Source organism: Nesoenas mayeri (assembly GCF_963082525.1).
Source record: "Nesoenas mayeri genome assembly, chromosome: 1".
Taxonomy (NCBI): Eukaryota; Metazoa; Chordata; class Aves; order Columbiformes; family Columbidae; genus Nesoenas; species Nesoenas mayeri.
The window spans coordinates 14,146,245-14,165,885 of NC_137541.1; the positions used below are offsets into that span (position 1 = coordinate 14,146,245).

The 19,641-nt window shown below is 40.2% G+C and overlaps 1 protein-coding gene across 1 annotated transcript in view; it reads right to left on the reverse strand.

The window, feature by feature from the left end:
- Positions 1-19,641, reverse strand: part of RELN (reelin) — a gene marked incomplete at both ends in the record, with an annotated part of 285,441 nt that overhangs the window by 20,910 nt on the left and 244,890 nt on the right. The window contains 12 exons of the mRNA XM_080343887.1: positions 364-541; positions 1,207-1,421; positions 2,231-2,385; positions 3,148-3,404; positions 4,502-4,695; positions 5,927-6,104; positions 7,426-7,566; positions 9,667-9,835; positions 11,546-11,795; positions 13,029-13,287; positions 16,607-16,754; positions 17,780-18,000. Of these exons, the coding sequence (XP_080200013.1) occupies positions 364-541; positions 1,207-1,421; positions 2,231-2,385; positions 3,148-3,404; positions 4,502-4,695; positions 5,927-6,104; positions 7,426-7,566; positions 9,667-9,835; positions 11,546-11,795; positions 13,029-13,287; positions 16,607-16,754; positions 17,780-18,000 (2,365 nt within the window). The remainder of the gene's footprint in view (positions 1-363; positions 542-1,206; positions 1,422-2,230; positions 2,386-3,147; positions 3,405-4,501; positions 4,696-5,926; positions 6,105-7,425; positions 7,567-9,666; positions 9,836-11,545; positions 11,796-13,028; positions 13,288-16,606; positions 16,755-17,779; positions 18,001-19,641) is intronic.

Below are 19,641 nucleotides of genomic sequence, written 5' to 3' on the forward strand. Positions count from 1 at the left end.
GATTTTATTTGCTTGTTATAGGGTAACACTAATAACAGCTAGGTGAATTAATTTTATGTAATCTTACGTCATTTTCTTGAATTGCCTGCTTCAGTGAAGTCTTTCGTGATAAAGACATTTCTTCAGGTCTTGATCAAATATAAGCATATGTGCAAGGGTGATTTAGATCATATAATGATGACCTAAGGATGAACAGTGAACTTTATCACAGCTTTATCAGGTGTGTGTTATTTGCAAAGGAATAAACCTGTTATGGGATACTGCAGTAATCAAAGCTAAATTTCCAGCGGGATCGACTGTCTTCACTCTCTCAGCGCCAAACACATTGCAAAATTCACACTTTAAATCATGCAGTAAAATTACCTTCAGGGATTGTGTCAGGTAGCAGTTTGGTCCGGAATATCCAGGGTCACAGATGCATTGCTCGTTCAGGCAGTCTCCATGACCTCTGCAGTTTTCCAAACAACCAGGACCCAGATAAAAATTATCAATGGCCCACTGCATATCTGAGTATTTCTGGTAGAATCGAAACCTCACGGGACTAGATATAAAGGGATGAAGAAAACCAGACATATGTATGAAACAGCTTTGCTCAATTGGAAAAAGGTGAGTGAAACACAATATACTTATGACTGTACTACTGTCTAAGCTTCCACAAGTAATATCTTGCAGTGTCTGTTGAAATTGATCTTATACGTATCCATATCTTCTTCTTTACACATGTACTACCTATGATATATGGATGGATTCCAGATGCTGCTGAAGCTGGGAAAAGCTATTCTTGCAAGAGAATTTCAATTTTGGTTATACTTCCTGAGCAGATTACTCAAAGAACAGAAGAGATTTTAATTATGCAGAAACAGACAAATGATTTGCACATGTGCGGATGACTGCAGACAATAAGGGTAAGTTTTCCACTCAGTAAGGTCATAAATCTTCTCTCTAACTGGCTGTGGCTGTCTGAACAGAACAAAACATGCTGTACTGGAGCAGACTCCAAAGAAGCAAGGATAACTTTGGCCATTGTTCAGACCAAGAGTCATGGTCAATCTTGATTGATAGGAAATAAAATTATGCAGCATGTGTAATGATTGTCAACACCTCTAGTCTGCACTTTCCTTAAAGGAAAATGAATAGGCAGATGTATCCCCTGTTGTGTTTTTCAGAAGGTACTGAATCCAAAATGAGTAGCTAAGTCATACTTACTTGCCCACAAGGTTTTCAGGCAATGAGTAAGTTACTCTTTTCCATCCTTTTGTGGGAAAGAAGACAGATGGCTGCGAAACACTCCCAGAACATTTTGGATCAGCTGGTAAACACTGAGGTACCAAGTAACTCCAGCTGACGCCAAAGTCAGTGGAATACTGCACATGGACCTGATTTTGCGCAAGTTTTTCTGAGGTTTTACATCCAACAGAAACCTAATAAAGAAGAGAGCATAAGTAAATGAGAATTAATTCTGATGGTGGCTAGAGTTTAGAAAAATGTTTGAACCTGAAAACTGTCTCCAGAATTTTGCTTGAATTGATGGCAGTAACAGTCCTTGTATGGTACTCGTCACCTGCAGATCTCAAGATTCCCAAGACTGAGAACAGGCACCATATTCAGAGTTTCATTTTCTTCTAGTTAGCTCATGTTTCTGGATTTCCAGATTATGACATTTGAGCATTACATCCCAGTACCTCGTAACTAATAAAGTTTATCTCCCTGCCCACACAACCTAAGTTTTGAATATCTCGGAAGAGGCCACTCATCTCAATTATGTCAGGCGGATCTTCTTTATGGGAGAGATGTGCAAGGGGCTCTTCCAACATCCACTTAATACTGGGTTATTTCTTCAATTTAGTGTATATGAAGGGTGTTTTGGTTGCAGGTTTGATGTGAATGTGTGCCAACACAGGAGCAGTGCGGACACTTTGGAGCTGCTTTTCCCTCACCAAGCAGCTGTAAGAAAATAGGCACTTTCTATATGTGTAATATTCTTATTACACGATGTCCATAAAACTGCTATGCTGGAAGAGAAGACTGTGTCACCTCTGAGAACAGCTTGTGGTATTTAACTGACCAAGATGGAGTAGGTGAGAAAAATGAGAACAGCCTACTAATAACACCTTTTCCTTAGGGAATGGCTCATGCGTAGGCCTATACATCATCCTACCTCCTGAAAAATCTACTTAGACTTGGAGCAAAATGTGGTTTTACATAATTATCTTTCAGACAAAGATTTTACCTTGAACTGCATAATCCAGCCTTCTGTAGGAGTCAGGTCATGGGTAACTGCGTAGACCTCTCTGCCATCATGGCTACCGCAGATCATGACACCGTCAGGAGAATCACAAAACCTCTCAATTGAGCAATCATCATGGAATAACCAGTGTTCATTCACTTAAAAATAAATGGGAGTGTTAGTAATATACAATGACAACATAACTACAGAAAACAGGGAGTAGTGTTAACCACTAAAGGTGATTCATGGCTTTATTTTTCAGCCTACATGAGAATTATTTAGTATTGCTCCTGAGAGTGTCAGTACCCCATCTTTCCCATGTATGTATTTATTACGTTTGTTACATTTATTGCTCAAAGCACCTCTTACTACTTTCTTACATTATTATTACAGCGTTGTTTTTTAATGTTCAAGAAGTAAGGACCTGAGATTTACTCAAAACATAAACTTCTATGGCATTGGAAATTATGGGACAACTTTCTACTGGGTGTTGCCTGTATGTCTGCACAAATGGTACCCCAGCACTGTTAGCTATTAAGCCTTGTAAACATCCAGAAATACTCCCTCTACAAAATGTAGTTGCAAAATGTAAATTCACTAAAAAAGTTTAAAATGTTTAAGAAATAGAAAACAAATTCTCAGGCTAAGAAAGCTACTTAAAATAACCTGGTATTTTTTAATCCTTTCTTCTTTCTTTGCAGCGAAATAAATCTTCTAAGTAAATTCATGCAGTTAAAAAGTTACACTACATATTTTAATTTTGCATTTTGTGAACTAAAACCAAAATAAAAGACCCCTATAATAATGGGATTGTCTGTGGTATCTGTCACAGCGAGACGAAGATTTGGAGGCTCAGCAAGATTTGGAAATCACTGCAGTGACTTCTTGCTCTTTAATTCAGATCCACATAAAAGCTTTACCCGTAGTTTTGTCTTCCATGAAGACGTCGAAGGCGATCCTGCCAGTGGGCCCAGCGTCAGCAGGGGAGCGCTCGTGCTGTGGCAGGGGAGCGCTGCTGAAGGTGTCGAGCATCACTGTCCTCTGGTCCGCTGAGCCCGAGATCAACACGTTATCGATGGCCCAGTCGTTCTGGTCCAGGCCGTCGTGTTTAAGCTGCCACCAGCGGAAGCGGGTCCCAATGGTCTTGGCATCGTAGGGAAGGAGAATGTTCACAAAGCTGAAAAAATAGCAGAAATTAGTTGTAGGCAAGCCACAGGAGGAGGACACTTCTCAGTGCTCTGGGTGCTTTGACCAGGTCCACTCCTGTTGTTTGCTAGAGTATGTGGAAGTTGGGAAAGAAGGAAAAGAGTGGGTGATGAAGCCTATGTTCCTCTATGGGAGACTGCTGAAACAAAAAACTTCCCGATCACTCCTGATGTCAACCCCAAGACAGGCTCAGAGTGTGGTGGGAAGGGCCAGCAGCCAGACTGTGGCATGGTTTCAGCAACCTCATGTACTCCTACTGTGCTTAGGGGAACAAATGCATCCTTGCTAGACTAGCAAGGAGTGACCAGAAGGTCTTAATTAAAGGAAATGTTAAGAAGAAGAATGTTGAAGTAAAATTAAGATTACTATTTTCAACCTGGAACCATTCAGCAGACAGCAATGTTCCAGTACAATTTCCTTGTTTCCATTACAGCAGTAGATGATAGTATGCATAAATATCTTGTCCAGCTAAAGTGCTAGTGATTTCTTGGTGTGTTCAAATGAAACAACAAATAGTGGCTCCCTCCCAGCCCCATTTTCTATGAGTCTTCTAAATTAGTGAGGAAAAGGTCCACCCATATCTAAGCATGATTTGAATCTCACAAATAGGGCTTGAAGGTATCCATCCTTTTGATAGATGTCTGCAGATATTCAGTTTCTCCTTCACACAACATTTTCTAGCTAGTTCAAGCAATGACTTTCTGTTCTTGTCAGAAAAAAAATTAGATTGCAAATGAAAGTATCTTAAAGAACAGGATGGACATTATTACAGTAGCTCTTAATTTATCTTCCTGCAACCCTTTATAAATCTACCAGACTGCTACAGACTCCTTCCTACTCTTGTATTTGTGGCCTAGCAGCTGCACAAATGCTGATGCTCAAGAACATGTGCTGAGGCCATTCATAAATGCTTGGAGGACTGGGCAGACTGAACTCTTAAAGATCTGACATCCAAACTACAGTAGTAATATGTCCCACAGGTTCTTATGAAACATGAACCGGTTCTTATGAAAGACCACCTTACTTTAGTACAGGAAATTATATGGGCAGAAGAAGGTATCTACAAACCCGGGTTTGCTGAACTGATCGTAGAAAATTTCCATTAGGAGGCTCCAGGTGATTCCACCATTCACAGAATACTCCAGCAGCACTCCTTGGTTGCGGTTATTCGGAGTTATCAGACATCCATACATGAAATAAAACTGGATGAATTCTGCACTGGTGAGGTTCAAATCCACTGTTACTAACATACGGCTGCAGCCCTTAAAAGCAATAAAAAATATGTTGGCTGGTGTTGGCTGGCAAAACTTATGAACATAAAAGGTGTCAGACTATGCAGTCATTATTAACATAACTTCATGTTGTAAAACCTTCAAAATTGTACAAAATTATACTAATTATAACAAAGGTAAAGCTACAGCAGAACAATAAATGTTCTTCACTGAGGACATAATTTCAGCTATGTTCTATCTTCAAAATTCCTGTTGTGTATTCATTCCATGTAAAACACAGGGTTTTTCAGGCAGAATTAGTGAATAACCGATTACGTGCTAATGGCTCAATTTATGCAAACCATCAAATGGCACAGCAATTTTAATATGTGTGTTTTCCTATAATCCTTTATATATTTCACATTGCTTAGTCTATTAGTGGTGCCTACTTAGTCCTACTGGAAAGAGTAGAAATGTAGTCCTTCTGCTAGTTTATTTTAGAAAGCTTGCATCAGTTTGAACCTAGTTATTAATTTGCATGGAAGAGATCTACAAGCATAATTTTTACATGTTTCCAAAATACTATTTTGTCATTTTTATAATCCTGATGTTATCTGTAAACAAAGAGCACCAGTCTGGGTTATATGCCAATGTACATAGCTAAAGCAGGAAATTTTATGCTGAGCTTACTCTGAAAAAAAAAACCAACAATGAAATATCCCAAGAATAAGGCTACACACAGATAAATTTTCAAGGATCAAGTGCAAGTTATACAAGTGCAATACCTACCATCTGGAAGGTATTTCTCTGTTGCAAACACCTCATTATTAATTTACCTCTGTGGTCTGATTAAGAGCTGCACCAAACCGTGGTCTCTGGAAGCTGTAAGTGCTAAGAGGCGGCTGTTACGAGTGGGTGGAATTGAACGTCTACATACCTGGACTGTGCTTTAATCTACCATCTCCACCTCCAAAGGCCCCTTCATGGCTCCTTTCAGGAGACACACACACACACACACACACTATATCTTATTTTCCTGGCTGCATCATAGCCAGGAACATGGTATCTGCTTTCCTGGAGTGTTTTGCTTTGGCCCTAGTCTGTAGGACCTGTCTGAATTGACCTTCAGCTAGGCAAAGGATATAAACATTTTTAATATGTTATATGTTTAATATGTTACGCTGGTATTTTTTAACACCTTGCTATTTATTTAACTTTATAAATCAGTTCCACTTTTAATAGTGTCAAGTGGAGTGAGTTTCCCCCTGCACTGAGCACACACCCCGCTGAAGTGAAGAGCCATCCCGGAGGCCACGGCCCCGCAGACCGTGCTCAGTTTGCCGCCGTTCACCGTCAGCCAGTTCTGGTTCGAGGGCGAGCGGTTGAAGTTGTCTTTCAGTTGTGTTGGAAGCGGGGTCTCTGGCTCGTCGCAGTACAGCCCACCCCAGTGCTCATCGCAGCTGCGGAGGAAAACAAATGCAAAATTCAGCTGGCAAAGGCTCTGCACTGAGATTTAGTCAGTGCCGTATTGTTCCTCATTAAGGTTACATCTTACTCTGCATAGAGGCTGCCTGCATCATTTACTAATGCACAACTGCTGTATGGGGGTTTCAAACATCTGCCACTTTTTGTAGTTAATATGAAGCAAAATGACTTTAGGAAGGCTAGTATTATGTATACAGAGTACACTCCAGCACAGACTAAAATCAGTAAAATACATTGTGCTTGGACAGATAAGCCTAAGATGACATGCCAAGCCTAAGAATGTCCTGCTAATGTTAAATTTTAAGTAAATTTCAGTAAAATTTTAGTGCATGTGTACTATCCTTTTGTTACTTTATATAGTCATTTTTTTTTTTTTCTCTGAAAAATTTTCTTATAGTGTGTCAAAGATTGGATAACAGCATGGAAATGTGTTCTGCTACTATGCAGATATCACCAGGGAGATCATGACTTGGTACTTCAGTACTGTCAGGATAGAGGACAACACAATAATTTGTCTGTTCTGCAGCAGAGTATATTTCTAACAAACATAGTCACAGCACAATTATACAACCATTCTCCCATTTCTGTTGCCATTTGTGGCTGGAAAAAAGCAATGCATCCATCTGGAAGGTATTTCTCTGTTGCCAAACAGACAAATCTGGGGAGATCTGGTTGCAGTTTGTTAGCTTTGCAGGGCTCTATGTGGGCTGCTACACAGACAGTTTGAGGATCAAACCAGTCTGCCTGCACCGGCAAACCCTGCCATGGAGCAGAGACATCAGGCCATCAAGCCAACACCAGTCCCAAGGCAAAATCTGGCCTTGTGAAGAACTGGCATGCAGCCTTCTGCTTAATGGACACGTCCCAGCCCCAGCCCAGGTACTCTGTACCCAGTGCCAGGAAAAGGCCACAGGGACACGGCATGAAACCCCTCGGGAATAAGGATAACATCTGGGGAGGTCCGAGACTGTATGTCCCTAGAGGGTGTGCAAACTCCAGGGGTCCCTTCTCCCTGTTTGGTGAGAGGGAGCCGAGATGCAGCGCGGGCAGTAGCAGAGGCGATGCATCGCCCACCATGTGTGAACAGGAAGAGGTCTGGCAGAGCCAACCCTCACACTGACCCTCTGCTTGTTACTTCTGTTCTCAAGTGGTCCTAGTACCCTGCTCAGTTTTAAAAGCAAAATCCACCTTCCTTTTAAAAACAGAATTAAAGTTTTTCCTGCAAGTTCATTAAAATGACAGAGGAGGGATGAAATGCCACAGCGCTGGGTGGGACAGGGAACAAATGGCACTTACACGCAGTTGTCTTGTGTGCACCTCCCGTGGCCGCTGCACATGTCTATGCAGCCATCCCCAATGTAGACATTATCAATTGCCCACGTTTGCTGCTTATCGAAAGGAGCAGGCTGGTGCCAGCGGAACCGAGTTGCTTGAGACCTTTGAGAGAGAAAGAAACCACAAAGGTAATATTTCTAACTAAGGTAGTCTTTATTTTGACAGAGAGGAAATGTCAGTCTTGAGGCTAGACTACAACTGGAAGATTTGTTTGATATCAGCACAACCCAGGGCTCATTCCTGGCAATGACAAGGTCCTTGAAAAGCCAAGAACAGGGTGCCCACGTTTTGAGAGCAGGACAAAGCATGGGTGCTCAGTAACATGCTGAGAGTGGGAACAGGGATTGCTGATGAGAGCAAAGCAAGTGGTTTTGATTGGCACAGTGGGTAGGAAGAAAGTGGTCTGCCCAAAGGGAAAATCAAACCAGTCATAACCACTTCCTAGCACAAATCCAACCTTGAGGGGTAGCTGGGAGCTGGATGCAGCCAGAGTCACCCAGACCCTCCATGTTTCAACCTAAGCCTGAGTTCTGTTGTTTCAGTCCAAGTCAGTGAACTAACCTGACCTGTTCTCTACGAATCGTCCCAACTGCACCAATATAGCACAGCTCTAGAGAGCAAATTGACTCCTAGGAGAAATGCTGCTGTTTATAAATCTACAGGAGACAGGTGAGAGGGCTTGTGTGGGGCTTGTGGTGTGAGCCTGGTTTTGCAGTTTCCTCCCTCCCGTCCACCCAAGACTTGGCTGGAAATGTTAAGAAATTATCATCTATGGTGTGATCCTGGTTCCTTTCAGTAAATAATTTTAATTTTCTTGATTACCAGGGGTTAGGCTCACTATTGAAACACCTTGCTTTGATGCACTTATGTGTGAATTAAGTGTTTCAGGTCCCAGGACAGATGCTGAAAACCTAGCTGAATCAGTCAGGGAACACCAAATAGCTACTCAGTTCATGCAGTAGTAGCTGAATTTCTGTAACTTTTCAAGAATACCATTTAAAAGCCAAGGTAGTCCATGGTTTGCTATACAGCACTAGATGGCAGCATTGAACTTTGTGTAGTCTGTTTTCTTTTGACACTCAAAGAAAAATCACAGTTGTTGTAAACCCCAAAACAAACAAACAGAAACATCCTCAAAAGTTATTCAGCATAAAAATAGACCTTTTATAGTAAGGTCATTGTGATCCTATGAATTATTTTTTTATAAACATGGTACATGACGTGAGTGAATAACAAGTTTATCCAAAGAGAAATCTACTGCTGTGCTGTCTAGCTGCTCATCAAAGAGCATTTTTAAAAGAAATGCTTAAATTCTGAGGAAGCCCTTTAGTAATAGAGACAAGCACCTATATCTTACACTGCCTGCTTTAGGTTTGGTGCTTCACTAGCAATTTATGGAGCTGATGCTCGTGGGAGAAACTTTGTATTTGCCTTGCATTTTGAAATCAGCTGTGAATCCAAGTGTTCATTGCCTTCTAGAGGCCAGAGGTTAGATAATACTCTGCGGTACATGAGCCCTGAAAGGCTTGGAGGCTGAACTACGCAGTTGACACGAGGTGCATCTTTTTGACAGACAAAACAAAAATCCAGCATAGGGAATTGTATGCCAGCGCTCCCAATAGCACTGTCAGTCCCAAGCTGTTCCTCTTGGTGCAGTCTCCCAACAAATCCCACCATTTTTCTACCCTCAAGGACAAAAGAATGTGCAAAAAGGAAGAGGATGTGAAAATGTGGCATGTGTAAAACAATGATTAGAGCATGAAAGCAGAGAGAGACACAATATAACTAATGCACAGAAAAACAAGAAGCCCAAAAAGTGCTACATTTAGAACACCAGCTCATAGCCAAAACCAGCAAGCAAAAGGTCCAGTGGGGATTCAGCCAGTCCATTTAGCCACCGAAACAATAAGAATTTACTGAGGCTGATGATAACGTGATTCTTTAAAAAGTTAACCCTGACCTTCCCCAGGACAAGATGGTCAAGAAGTTCCTATCTCTAACTAAGAAAAGTAAACACACATAGTAGCTTTGACATTTTTATGCAAAGCAAGATGTAGTTTAATTTACTTATACTTATTTTTTGCTATATACACAGACCAAACAAAAATGGCAAGGTACAATTATTTTAATGCTATAGTGTATCATGCCTCAATACATAGTTATGCATTTTGATTTATTCTGCAGAAAACCAGAGGGAAATACCTCGTATAGGGAGGCAGAGGCAAAGTAATCCGGGTCCACTTGTTGAAAGTGTCTGAAATGAGAATCCTCTGGAGATGGTATTTATTACATTCCACGTTAGTAGGAAGACAGTCTCTCAAAATTGGGTGCCAGGTCAGCCCAAGGTCCACTGAATATTCCAGTTCAATAGCTAAGGGTGGAAAGATGGTTAGTTAATTTAGAGACTTACATCTATAGATCTGCAATAAACTGGTAACCCCAGAGAGTGTTAGCCACAAGTCTACGCTGACAAAATAACCACTCAAAACCCTTTAAACCCTTATGTCAGAAGCACAAAGCTGCCTCCTGTGGTGGCAGTGCTGGAGGATATGTTATGTGATGCTGAGCAGGTACGTAAGTCAGGAGAAGGCTGCAGCACACCTCCGCATCTGCCACCTCACTCAAGGGACCACAGGTTCAAAGACAAAGTCACCTGTCAAGTCACCAGGATTAAGTCAAGCGAATTTCTGTAGCTGCAGTGTGCAAGAAAATGATGTGACAGCATCATGACCAGCAACTTTCTTTTTGGTTTTTCAGGCTGAATGATGAGATTCAGCTGGATATAATAGTTGTGTGAGGCAGAGAAATGCTCAAATTCAAATTTTTGGCTCAGTTCCACCCCACTCCAGACCAGCTCATTTCATTATCCAGCATAAACGATTTTAAATTGAGTTTGTTAGTCAGTGAGCTTGTTTTCATTCAAACACAGTCTAGCCACATTAAACTAATGTATTCATTTCTCAGCAAAAATCAGCAATTTCATTGTTTTGATGTTTATGGCTTATAAACTTTTATTATGAAAAATAAAGCTTAGTCAAGCTCACTAAATACTTCAAGTTAAACTTTTATGCAGCCATTAAAAAGTAAATAATAATAGGCACAGAACTGTAACTTGAAGTAAATGTTCCAGCTGCCAGGCGTTCTGGCTGTGTAAAACATGGAGAGTGTTTGCAGTGACGGGGGTGGTAAATCTGTGATGGTTTTGATTACTACAGACCCATTTCTTCTACCCTCATGCACAGAGAATGATCCTTAATCACTCAACCAGTCCCACCTGATGTCTAAGCACAGAACACCATCCTACAGAAATACAAAGACAAGTGGATACAAACAAGGGTGAGTTTTTTGTGTTAAATCTCCATCACCAAAATGAAATGCTTTGCTCATCATGACTGGAAGTGTGATTAGGTAGTGTCTTGCCTATTTTAAGACTAAATTAAGACAATGATAACTGTAGTAAGAACTGTTTATTTGCCAGTATATACCTAAGCTGCCAAAAACCCTTTAAACTTATCAGAGGTGCCCTTAGGATGCCACAGTCTTTTTAATACCAAAAGAAAAAAAATATTGTTAAACATGCAAGGAGACTATCTCAGTTACTTCCATTGGCTTCAGAATAGTAAAATCAGAGAAGCAATTTCTGGGACTTCATGTAAAAGCTTTTTCCATTTTTATGTAGAATTCTAGAGGAATAGTCAGCAACCCAGTGATTCAACTAATGCTACATGCTGCAGCATATTGTATTCTGGAAACACCCAGCTGCTTGATATTGGAACCACAGCATCACCCCACGCAGTGGATACCATATACTGGTAAATGGGCTTGAGAAAGACAGCTGCTCGTCTTTTTCTTAAATGTATGGAACTGCAACTTAAGTGCCTGGAGGGAATAATATACTTCAGTTTATCTTAAGCTTCAGACACCTAGAATAAAAATGCTGATATTACAATTCCTAACAGAAACATGCAGCTTTCTTTTGTTTCTCAGTTCTTGTTACAATGTATAATGGAACCAGAAAAGAAGTTAAGTTCCCTGTACAGGAGAGGAAGAAGAAGGGCAGGATTTTCTAAGAAGTCATTACCATAACAGGAGTCTGTGACAGAGCAGGATGCTGCAAAATCTATTTGCAAAAAAGAGTCTTCATTGACAACAATGTCGGTGGTGACAACATAGCGGGTACTGGCTTTCTCAATGAACACGAGAGCATCCCCAGTAGAGCCACAGACTGGCATCTTCGTTCCACCAGGATGGAGCAGCCACTTTCTACTATCCAGTGTGCTGAAATCATCTTCTAATACTGTATTGCCAGAGATGTTTCCTCCAATAAGAATCTGAAACATTAGGAAAGGAATTGTTATTGAAAATAAAAAATGTCTAGAAGTCTTCACAAACTTACACATGACAGCATCATGGAGGAAGAGATTTCCCATCTATGGATATATATTCTGTTGGTTCCAAATGGACAAATTTACTTTGCAAAGGGTTTAGGTTATGAGGAGGGGGAATATCTTTTTCCTATAACGGGAACTCAAGGAGATTGGCTCAGCTATACAAATCTAAAGTTCAGGGAGGTGAACTCCATCCTGGTTGAAGTAAAACTGCTCACAAAAATAAATGTTAGTGGAAGCAAAGTCATTTTTTTTACTGACTCTTCAACTCCTCTATAAGATGATGAACTACTACCAGATTGCATCTGATGACAGAACTGTGTGTTTTTTCATTGACTGTAAGACATCAGTATCTTACTATTCAACAGTAAGCAAGGTGGAATTAATTTCCATTTGCTATTCTGAACTGAATTTCTAATTTTTCTAAACTAATATAACTACATTCAGTGAAGATCTAGGAGTGAAAGAGTAAGGATTTTTTTCATTTTTAAAATGGGATGGGAAGTAAAATTTCCTAACCACAACATTAAACCTGGCTGTGAGTTTAGTTTCTGGAGTTTTCCTAAGGAGCTGAACTAATGGCTTAAAAAGACATAAATAAATATTTAAGAAAATTTAACTTGAACAGCCCAATAACACTACTTAGAGTGAAATCGCTTTGTGAGCTTTCTTGAGATCTGTACCAAATCATATAAAGCAGTATAATCATCTTTATAGAAGCAAATCACAAATATGAAACAAAATTTTGTTTTCGAGATTAGGAGGTGGTTATAGATTGAAGTTTTTCTATAGTTTTTCCTGTTCCAATTCTACCAAGGCAGTTACATTTTTGGATAGATTTAAATGAGGGTTTTTGAAGTTTGAACTCAGACCTGCATGTTGCATAGTAAAACCTTCTGCAACGTGAACCTGAGGCTCTAACTATGTATAAAAGACTTTCTTAGCTCCAAAATGGGTGTTCAGTACCCCATATGGAAATCGTGTATTAAATACACAAGATCAGCAAACAATTGTGCTCAGTTATTTTGCTAGATTATTATAATTCTGGAAATTCTGTAATACAAAGCATTTTTGCTTAACACAGTGAAATGACATATGCCAACAAAAGCAAAACAGTAAGGCTGAAAACAGTCTAAAGTTGCATCAAAACAAAAGGAAACCCAGAAGATTCCTTACCTGGTCGATCACCCAGGGACTGTAGAAATGCCCATTCTCAGATGGTTGCCACCAGCGAAGCCGAGTGGAGCTGGAACGGGCCTTCAAGGGAATTTCCAGGGCGATGTATCGTCCCACGTTGCTGGAGTTGCTGAAGAGGAACTCGTGGAGAAGGCTCCACGTGAGGCCCCCGTTGAGCGAATACTGCAGAAGCACAGGCTGGCTCCGCGGGTCTGGCACCCCCTTGCCGCACCCTAGTCTCATGAAGAACTGCACAAATCTGACAGGGGGACCAGTTACTGGAAAGATTTCTTTTCTGCAACATTCTAGGTAACCAACTAGAAAGACTTGGAGTTTGTCTATTGACTACTTCCCTGATTTCTTGTTCTAAGAGTCAGTTTTAGGAGATCTTATGATTTCCTTTTCAAAGCCTCCAGAATACGAGTGGACAGACAGGTGGGATGACAAAAAATTCATTCTGCCTGAGTGGTGTTTTGCCAGGCAGAAGAGGCTGAGCAAAGCTGGTCATTTATGGTTTGAGCTTTTGTCTGCATAGCAGATGGTGCTGCAAATATCAGAACCATAATCCTGAGTGAAATTTTTATCCCTGTGGCCTATGAGTACAGATTTTAGTGGCAGAAAAGCCATGGTGCCCTACATAGATCCTAATTTGCTATGAATTTGCTGAAATGCTTAAATTCAGAATAAGCATCCCTGTTTTCCATTGGCATAAACTAGAGAAAATCTGGACAGAAGAACAAAGCGCGTTTTATTTTCAGGAATCATTTTGTCCATTTAGTCAGCCTGAGAAATTTGTCTAAATCACATCACTTAAATATGCTGGCTTCCCTGAAGCCAGTCCAAGCCACCCACGGACACCAGTGCTTTCATCCCCTATTTAATTGGCTTCTCCAAAGCAGCACAATAGACTTGTATCAAACTGTGAAATTCTTCCCGTTATCTGATGTTCATAAATAGCTTCACTATGCTCTTGGAGTGGAGGGAAATGCTGCTGTAATGATATTTACCTATCAGACTTGCAGGGATATTATGACTATTAATTCCTGTTTACACAGCTTTTGCATAGATTTAAGTGTCATATCTGTTCTAATTATAATTGCATTAGTGATGCCTGGCTCATGGTTAAATGAAACAGCGCAAAAGAAGTTTTGTATCAAAAGTCTTGCTTTGGTTTGATCTGCAGGTAGATCCTCTGGGAGTGGAGGCTGCAGAGGTGCTGGGCAGACAAAGCTTCAATAAAACACCAGCCCTGCAAGTCAATTAATTCTAGTCCTTGCTGCGACTCACAGTTTCTTTTGCTGCTATATATAACTTCTTTTGCTATAGATTATATCCACCTCCATGTCCCAGACATAACATATTGCTTGTGCTTTAAAGGAGCACTGGGGACCCTCATGGATCAACATATCAACTGTAATGGATTGGATTCACTGCTGGCAAGTCTTTGTGCCTCTTCAAATTTACTCCAACATCCACCACATAATTCAAAAGAAATAAACCCAGGTGCCCTTGTCTCTGCTGAATCTGCTCTCTGTGAATTGCTGTTCTTTTGCCTGAATTTTTACTAATGTACCAATAACCCACTCAAATATGGGTAACATAACATCTAGCAGATTAAAAAGGCAAGTAATTTTAAATACCTCTCTTCTCATCCCATGCATATTTTGCAAGGACTCTTCCTATTTTCAAATGGAGAAGCAAAGTTTTCTTGTACATCTAGTAACACTAAAATGTGTGAATATTCTTCTAGTAATTCCAAATGGAAAGGATTTGATCAGATGTGACACCTAAAATATGCTGTCCCTACTGGTATTTCATGCTGTGCAGTTTCAGCTAATGGCATCAGCATGACGGCAACATACTGTCCCCTGTGTTAAATTCTTTAAAATATAGATGTGATGGGAGTGGATAGTGGATTGTGGAGTCCACTCCATTGTGGAGTCCAGGTGCTGAGCTGGGCTTGCAGCACCAAAACCACTGCTCACCTGGGTACTTCAGGGAACCTGCTTGCAAGAAAATGAGAGGTTTTACTGGGACTATTGAGTCTAGTACCCTTTAAAGGACCTATTAGAAACACTGCTTTTCATAATTCCTGGCATAACTTGAAACCTCTCCTCAGATCTGTTGTGCTTTGCAGGTGGCCAATAAAGTCAGCCTGGAAATTAAGAAAACCCTAGTGCAATTATTTTAGGTTGCTAAAGAGGACTCGCCAGCAATGCCATTGCAGGCTGCCTTGCTGTTCAGAAGAGAACATACATTTTTTTGTTGTTGTTGATACTGTTATTTTCATAAGCATATACAAGAAATTAAATGTACTGCTTTGTTTTCCTTTTACTAAGACAGAAGTCATTTATCTCCATATAACACTTTGAGGTCAATATATGCAAATCCAGCTACAGACTATCATGAAGAAGAGATAAATGATGGTTCTTTGAACACAAGCAATAAGGAAAACATGTCATCTAGTCCAAAGGAGGAGCTTACAAAATCTCTTGTATCTTTTGTTAAACAATCTTTTAATTTCAAAACAATCTAGGAAATCAAATTAATGCAGAGAATTGATGTTTGTGTTTACCAAGTTCAAAAAAAAGTTTGATGCGAGGAATCTTATAAATTCAGTGCAGGGATCTTTAATATTATACCTCACTGGGGGATACCTAACTGCTGATCTAAAAAATACAATGGTTAGCAATTAGGCATTTTTATTGATCATGAGGTTCTGCAATTAAACAATTATTTAAAGCTTCAATGCTAATAAAGACAAATCAAAAGGAGATAAAGTGCGTGTTGAAGTGTTTCACATGGAACGTTAGAGAGGAGTAGGGTGTTTACCAGAGCTCAGTGGAAAAAAGTCTTGGAGAAAATGTAATCGCTTCAAAATAATGAGGATATAAGCTAAGATACTGAATAAATTAGAAAACAATGCCTATTTCTTAGCATACATGCAATTAGGATATGGTTTAATTTATATTAGTTTAAAGTGTTTTAACGTGACTTGCTTAACATGTCTCATGCCTGAAATATCTCCTCTGCAGGCCATAATGATACAACATAATCTCTAAATACACTACAAATATTTGTTTTTCAATTACTGTGCTCAGTGTAGCTGGTGACAGCTTCATGGGCATTTCTCAATGAATTATTGGAAACAAATGCACACAATAAGAAGTAAGTAAGCTTCAGAAATGAAAGAATTATGAGATGATGAATTTAAGATTTATACTTGCAGCAGATACTCCTGTTTCAGCAATGGCTCGTAATACACCAAACGGTAAGACAAGTAGCGCATGTGACATGCAGTCATTTCTCATGTTATGCGCTCAAGAAAGAAAAACCTGCATAAACTACTGAAGGAGTTCCTATTCAAGGAAAAAAAGTAACATTTAAATGCTTAATCCCATTAAAGTTCAAGTTAAATTTATTTTGAAATGCTGACAATGGTTAAGATGGAATATTTGCTAGAGCAAGGACCACAGAATATATCAGCTTGCCTTTACCACAGAAGTATCATATATGTATTATTATGCAGTATATTATTTCTTCAGTGAAATCCTGAAAGAGCTTTGAAATTGTGTTACCTGGCTTGTGACAAATCTAGGTCTCGAGTCATCAGCATACGTAAACCTTCTTCATTAAAGAAGAGGTTGTTTCCTCCAGACATGATACCACATTTCCTCGACGGCTTTCCACCACTCACTAGCAAGAATCTATCCGATTCCAGCTGACCTGAATACACAGTAAATACATATTTATGATTTACTCCAAAGCACTCCTACAGCAAAACAACTGTTTCCAGAGGAAGAGAGATAAATTAAACATCACATGCAGAGCGAAGAAACGTTCAGTGTTTCCAATACAATGTATTCTAGAAAACTGCCATGAATCAAAATAACAAAATAAATCCCTAAGTATGGAATCGGGGATCTTACTTTCCAGTTATTCACAAGAATTTCCACTTTTCTTCATTTTTCTTAAGACAACAAGAAGTTCTCAGGTCTCTAAAGAAATTTTAGGTATCATGTTGTAGCGTGCAAGCAAGGGCTGGCAAAATATAGAATGAACAGCAGCACCTGTGAAGGGGTGAGTTTGGTTCACAGGTGCTGCTTTATTCAAAATGTGCCTGTCTTGCCATGCTTGCCGGCAGGGGAAACCTCGGGGTGGTTTGAGAGTTGTGTGTGTGGATGCTGTGTGTGCCCAGGCACACGTGAGGATTTGAGTTCCCTCCTGCCATTGCTCATGTGGGGTCTGCTGTGCCTGCTGAGTGGTGGCCCTCACCGCTGAGACACACAGTCCGCTCTGAAACCATGTTTGCCATATTAAGGCCATTTAGATTTCCCTTGCAGTGAGAAATGACAGAATCTTAAAGTCCTCTGTTGTTTGCTTCACTTGCACATGTTTTGTCTGTGCTAAACTACTATCAAGTAGTTATTTTCTTCTGAAATTATTTTCTGGATGTATAGTTTCAGGAAATTCTGTTTCGGTGAATATTTTGTATTCCAGCATTAACAACTTCACAAAGAGTCAGACACTCCAAATCAGACAACTGATAGCCATCAGACATTCACAAACATTGCTTGAGAACGATGTCTAAACTATTCGGTTCATGGGCATACCCCCACAGCATAAATTATATTCAGAAGCACACAGGGATGAGGAAGGCTTTGCTGTTTTATCCCTTGAGCCCTGGGTTCCATTAAGACAGACAGACAGACAAAATTCTGGCCTGCTCTCCCCCAAAATAGAGATGATACCTTCAAAATCATCCTTAAGGAAGTCAGAGTTCTTGGTACTTATTTTGCAGGTTGGCCCAGAGTACCCGGGGTCACAGATGCACTTTGTGCCGTTGATGCAGCTGCCGTGCCCGTTGCACATCTCCTCGCACTGCGGGCCGATGTACACGTTGTCAATGGCCCAGGTCACTGGCTGAGATCCAGCAGGGTAAAATCCTTGGTACCACCTGAACCTTGCCAACCTGAAAAAGGCAAGAAGCATACTTACTTTAAATAATAGTTCCATCTTTTTTTTTTTGTATTCCGTATATATACCATACCATGCATATATAAAGTATTCTTTCTGCTGGAACTGGCTTGATAAATAGCTTAATTCTAGAAAATGACTGCTATATCTAATTCCTTCAGTATCTCATGCATCTTTATGTCGATGTTCAACCCGTATACTGGCAGAAATAAAAATAACATTATTCATTAGTTGTAATACCAAAATGGAATGACAGAATTGAAAATGGGATTTGAAATCTAACCACTCTTTTCTCCATCATTTATGGGGAGGATGAATGACTGTGGTCTGGTGAATTTCCTTCTGCTTTGGCATACAGTGTCTGGGTCAGATCAGGCCACTCTTACTCTGTCCTAGAGAGGAATATCCTACTTCATGCTGTCACCCTGCCTCCAGTGAGATCACCTGTGGAGCTGGGGTGACAGAATCTCACCCACAATTACGTGGAAAGAAAACATGATCTGTCATGTCACCGGGTATCCAGTTTGATTTGGGGCAGCTTAATCTTAAACCAGACTGATATTGCAAGCTGTTAATTTAAACTATATCCTCCTTTGGGTGATGTCCTGTCATTTTTAATTCGCCTTGTAAGTGCTACTTGCATCAATGATGCATAGAAAGAGGAACTGACTGGGGAAGGAGGGAAAGCAAATTGAGATGGGGAAAAACACTTGATAGACTAATTTTATTCCCAATTGAGGAAATGTTTTAAAGGAGGGAGGAAATCAGAAGAGTGAGAAGGGAAAATCGCTTAATTGCCTTAAATGTTGAATGTGTCTTGTTAGAAATATCTGAACACAGCAGTTGAATCAATAGCACAGGTAGCTGCTGAGTTTTTTGTCTTGATTTGCTAAAAAGGAATTTTTATGAGGTGAGGGGATTCCCATTCAGCTGATGGCTGGGGACACTACTAAGAGTTTCAAGAAAGATACCCGAGAACCAGAGTCCTGCTGCAAGTCAAAAGCACGGATTTCAGTGTGCCCTGAGGTGAAGGACACCAGTGTGAGGCTGGAGGTGTTGTAGGCTCCTCTTTGGAGAACACCTCTGCCCCACAGGCTGGATTCATTCCACCCCTGGAGCACATCAGCTCCTCTCAGGCTCCCTCCTGGTGAGGGTGAAGTGTGACTCATGTCTGAAGCAGAGTGTGAAATACCAGTCTTGCTGAAGTCTGTAGGGGTTTCTTCACTGGCTCAACAGGCCCTTGGCTTTTCCTTCAGGACACAACTGGAATATAATTCTTAGTTATACAGCTGTCTGCTGAGAACATATATTAATTCGCAAAATAACATACGTAGTGGAAATAACTTAAAACATCTTCATCTTCATTCAATTATGATCACTTAACACTTTGGGGGTGAAAAGGCTGTGTTCTGTTTGGGTGTTTTTGTTTTTGGGTTTTTTTGGTTTTTTTTTGTTTTTTTTTTTTTGTTTTTGTTTTTTGGTTTTTGGTTTTTTTCTTAGTATTACACAAGGAGTCAGGTTTGGAGTTTTTTTCTTGTTATTCTAGTAAATTCTGGTGCAGAAAATCCCCCTTTAGCCCTCTGGCACAAGAGTTTCATGGTGCTGAATGCTCCATGGCAGCTGCTCTGCGCTGCTG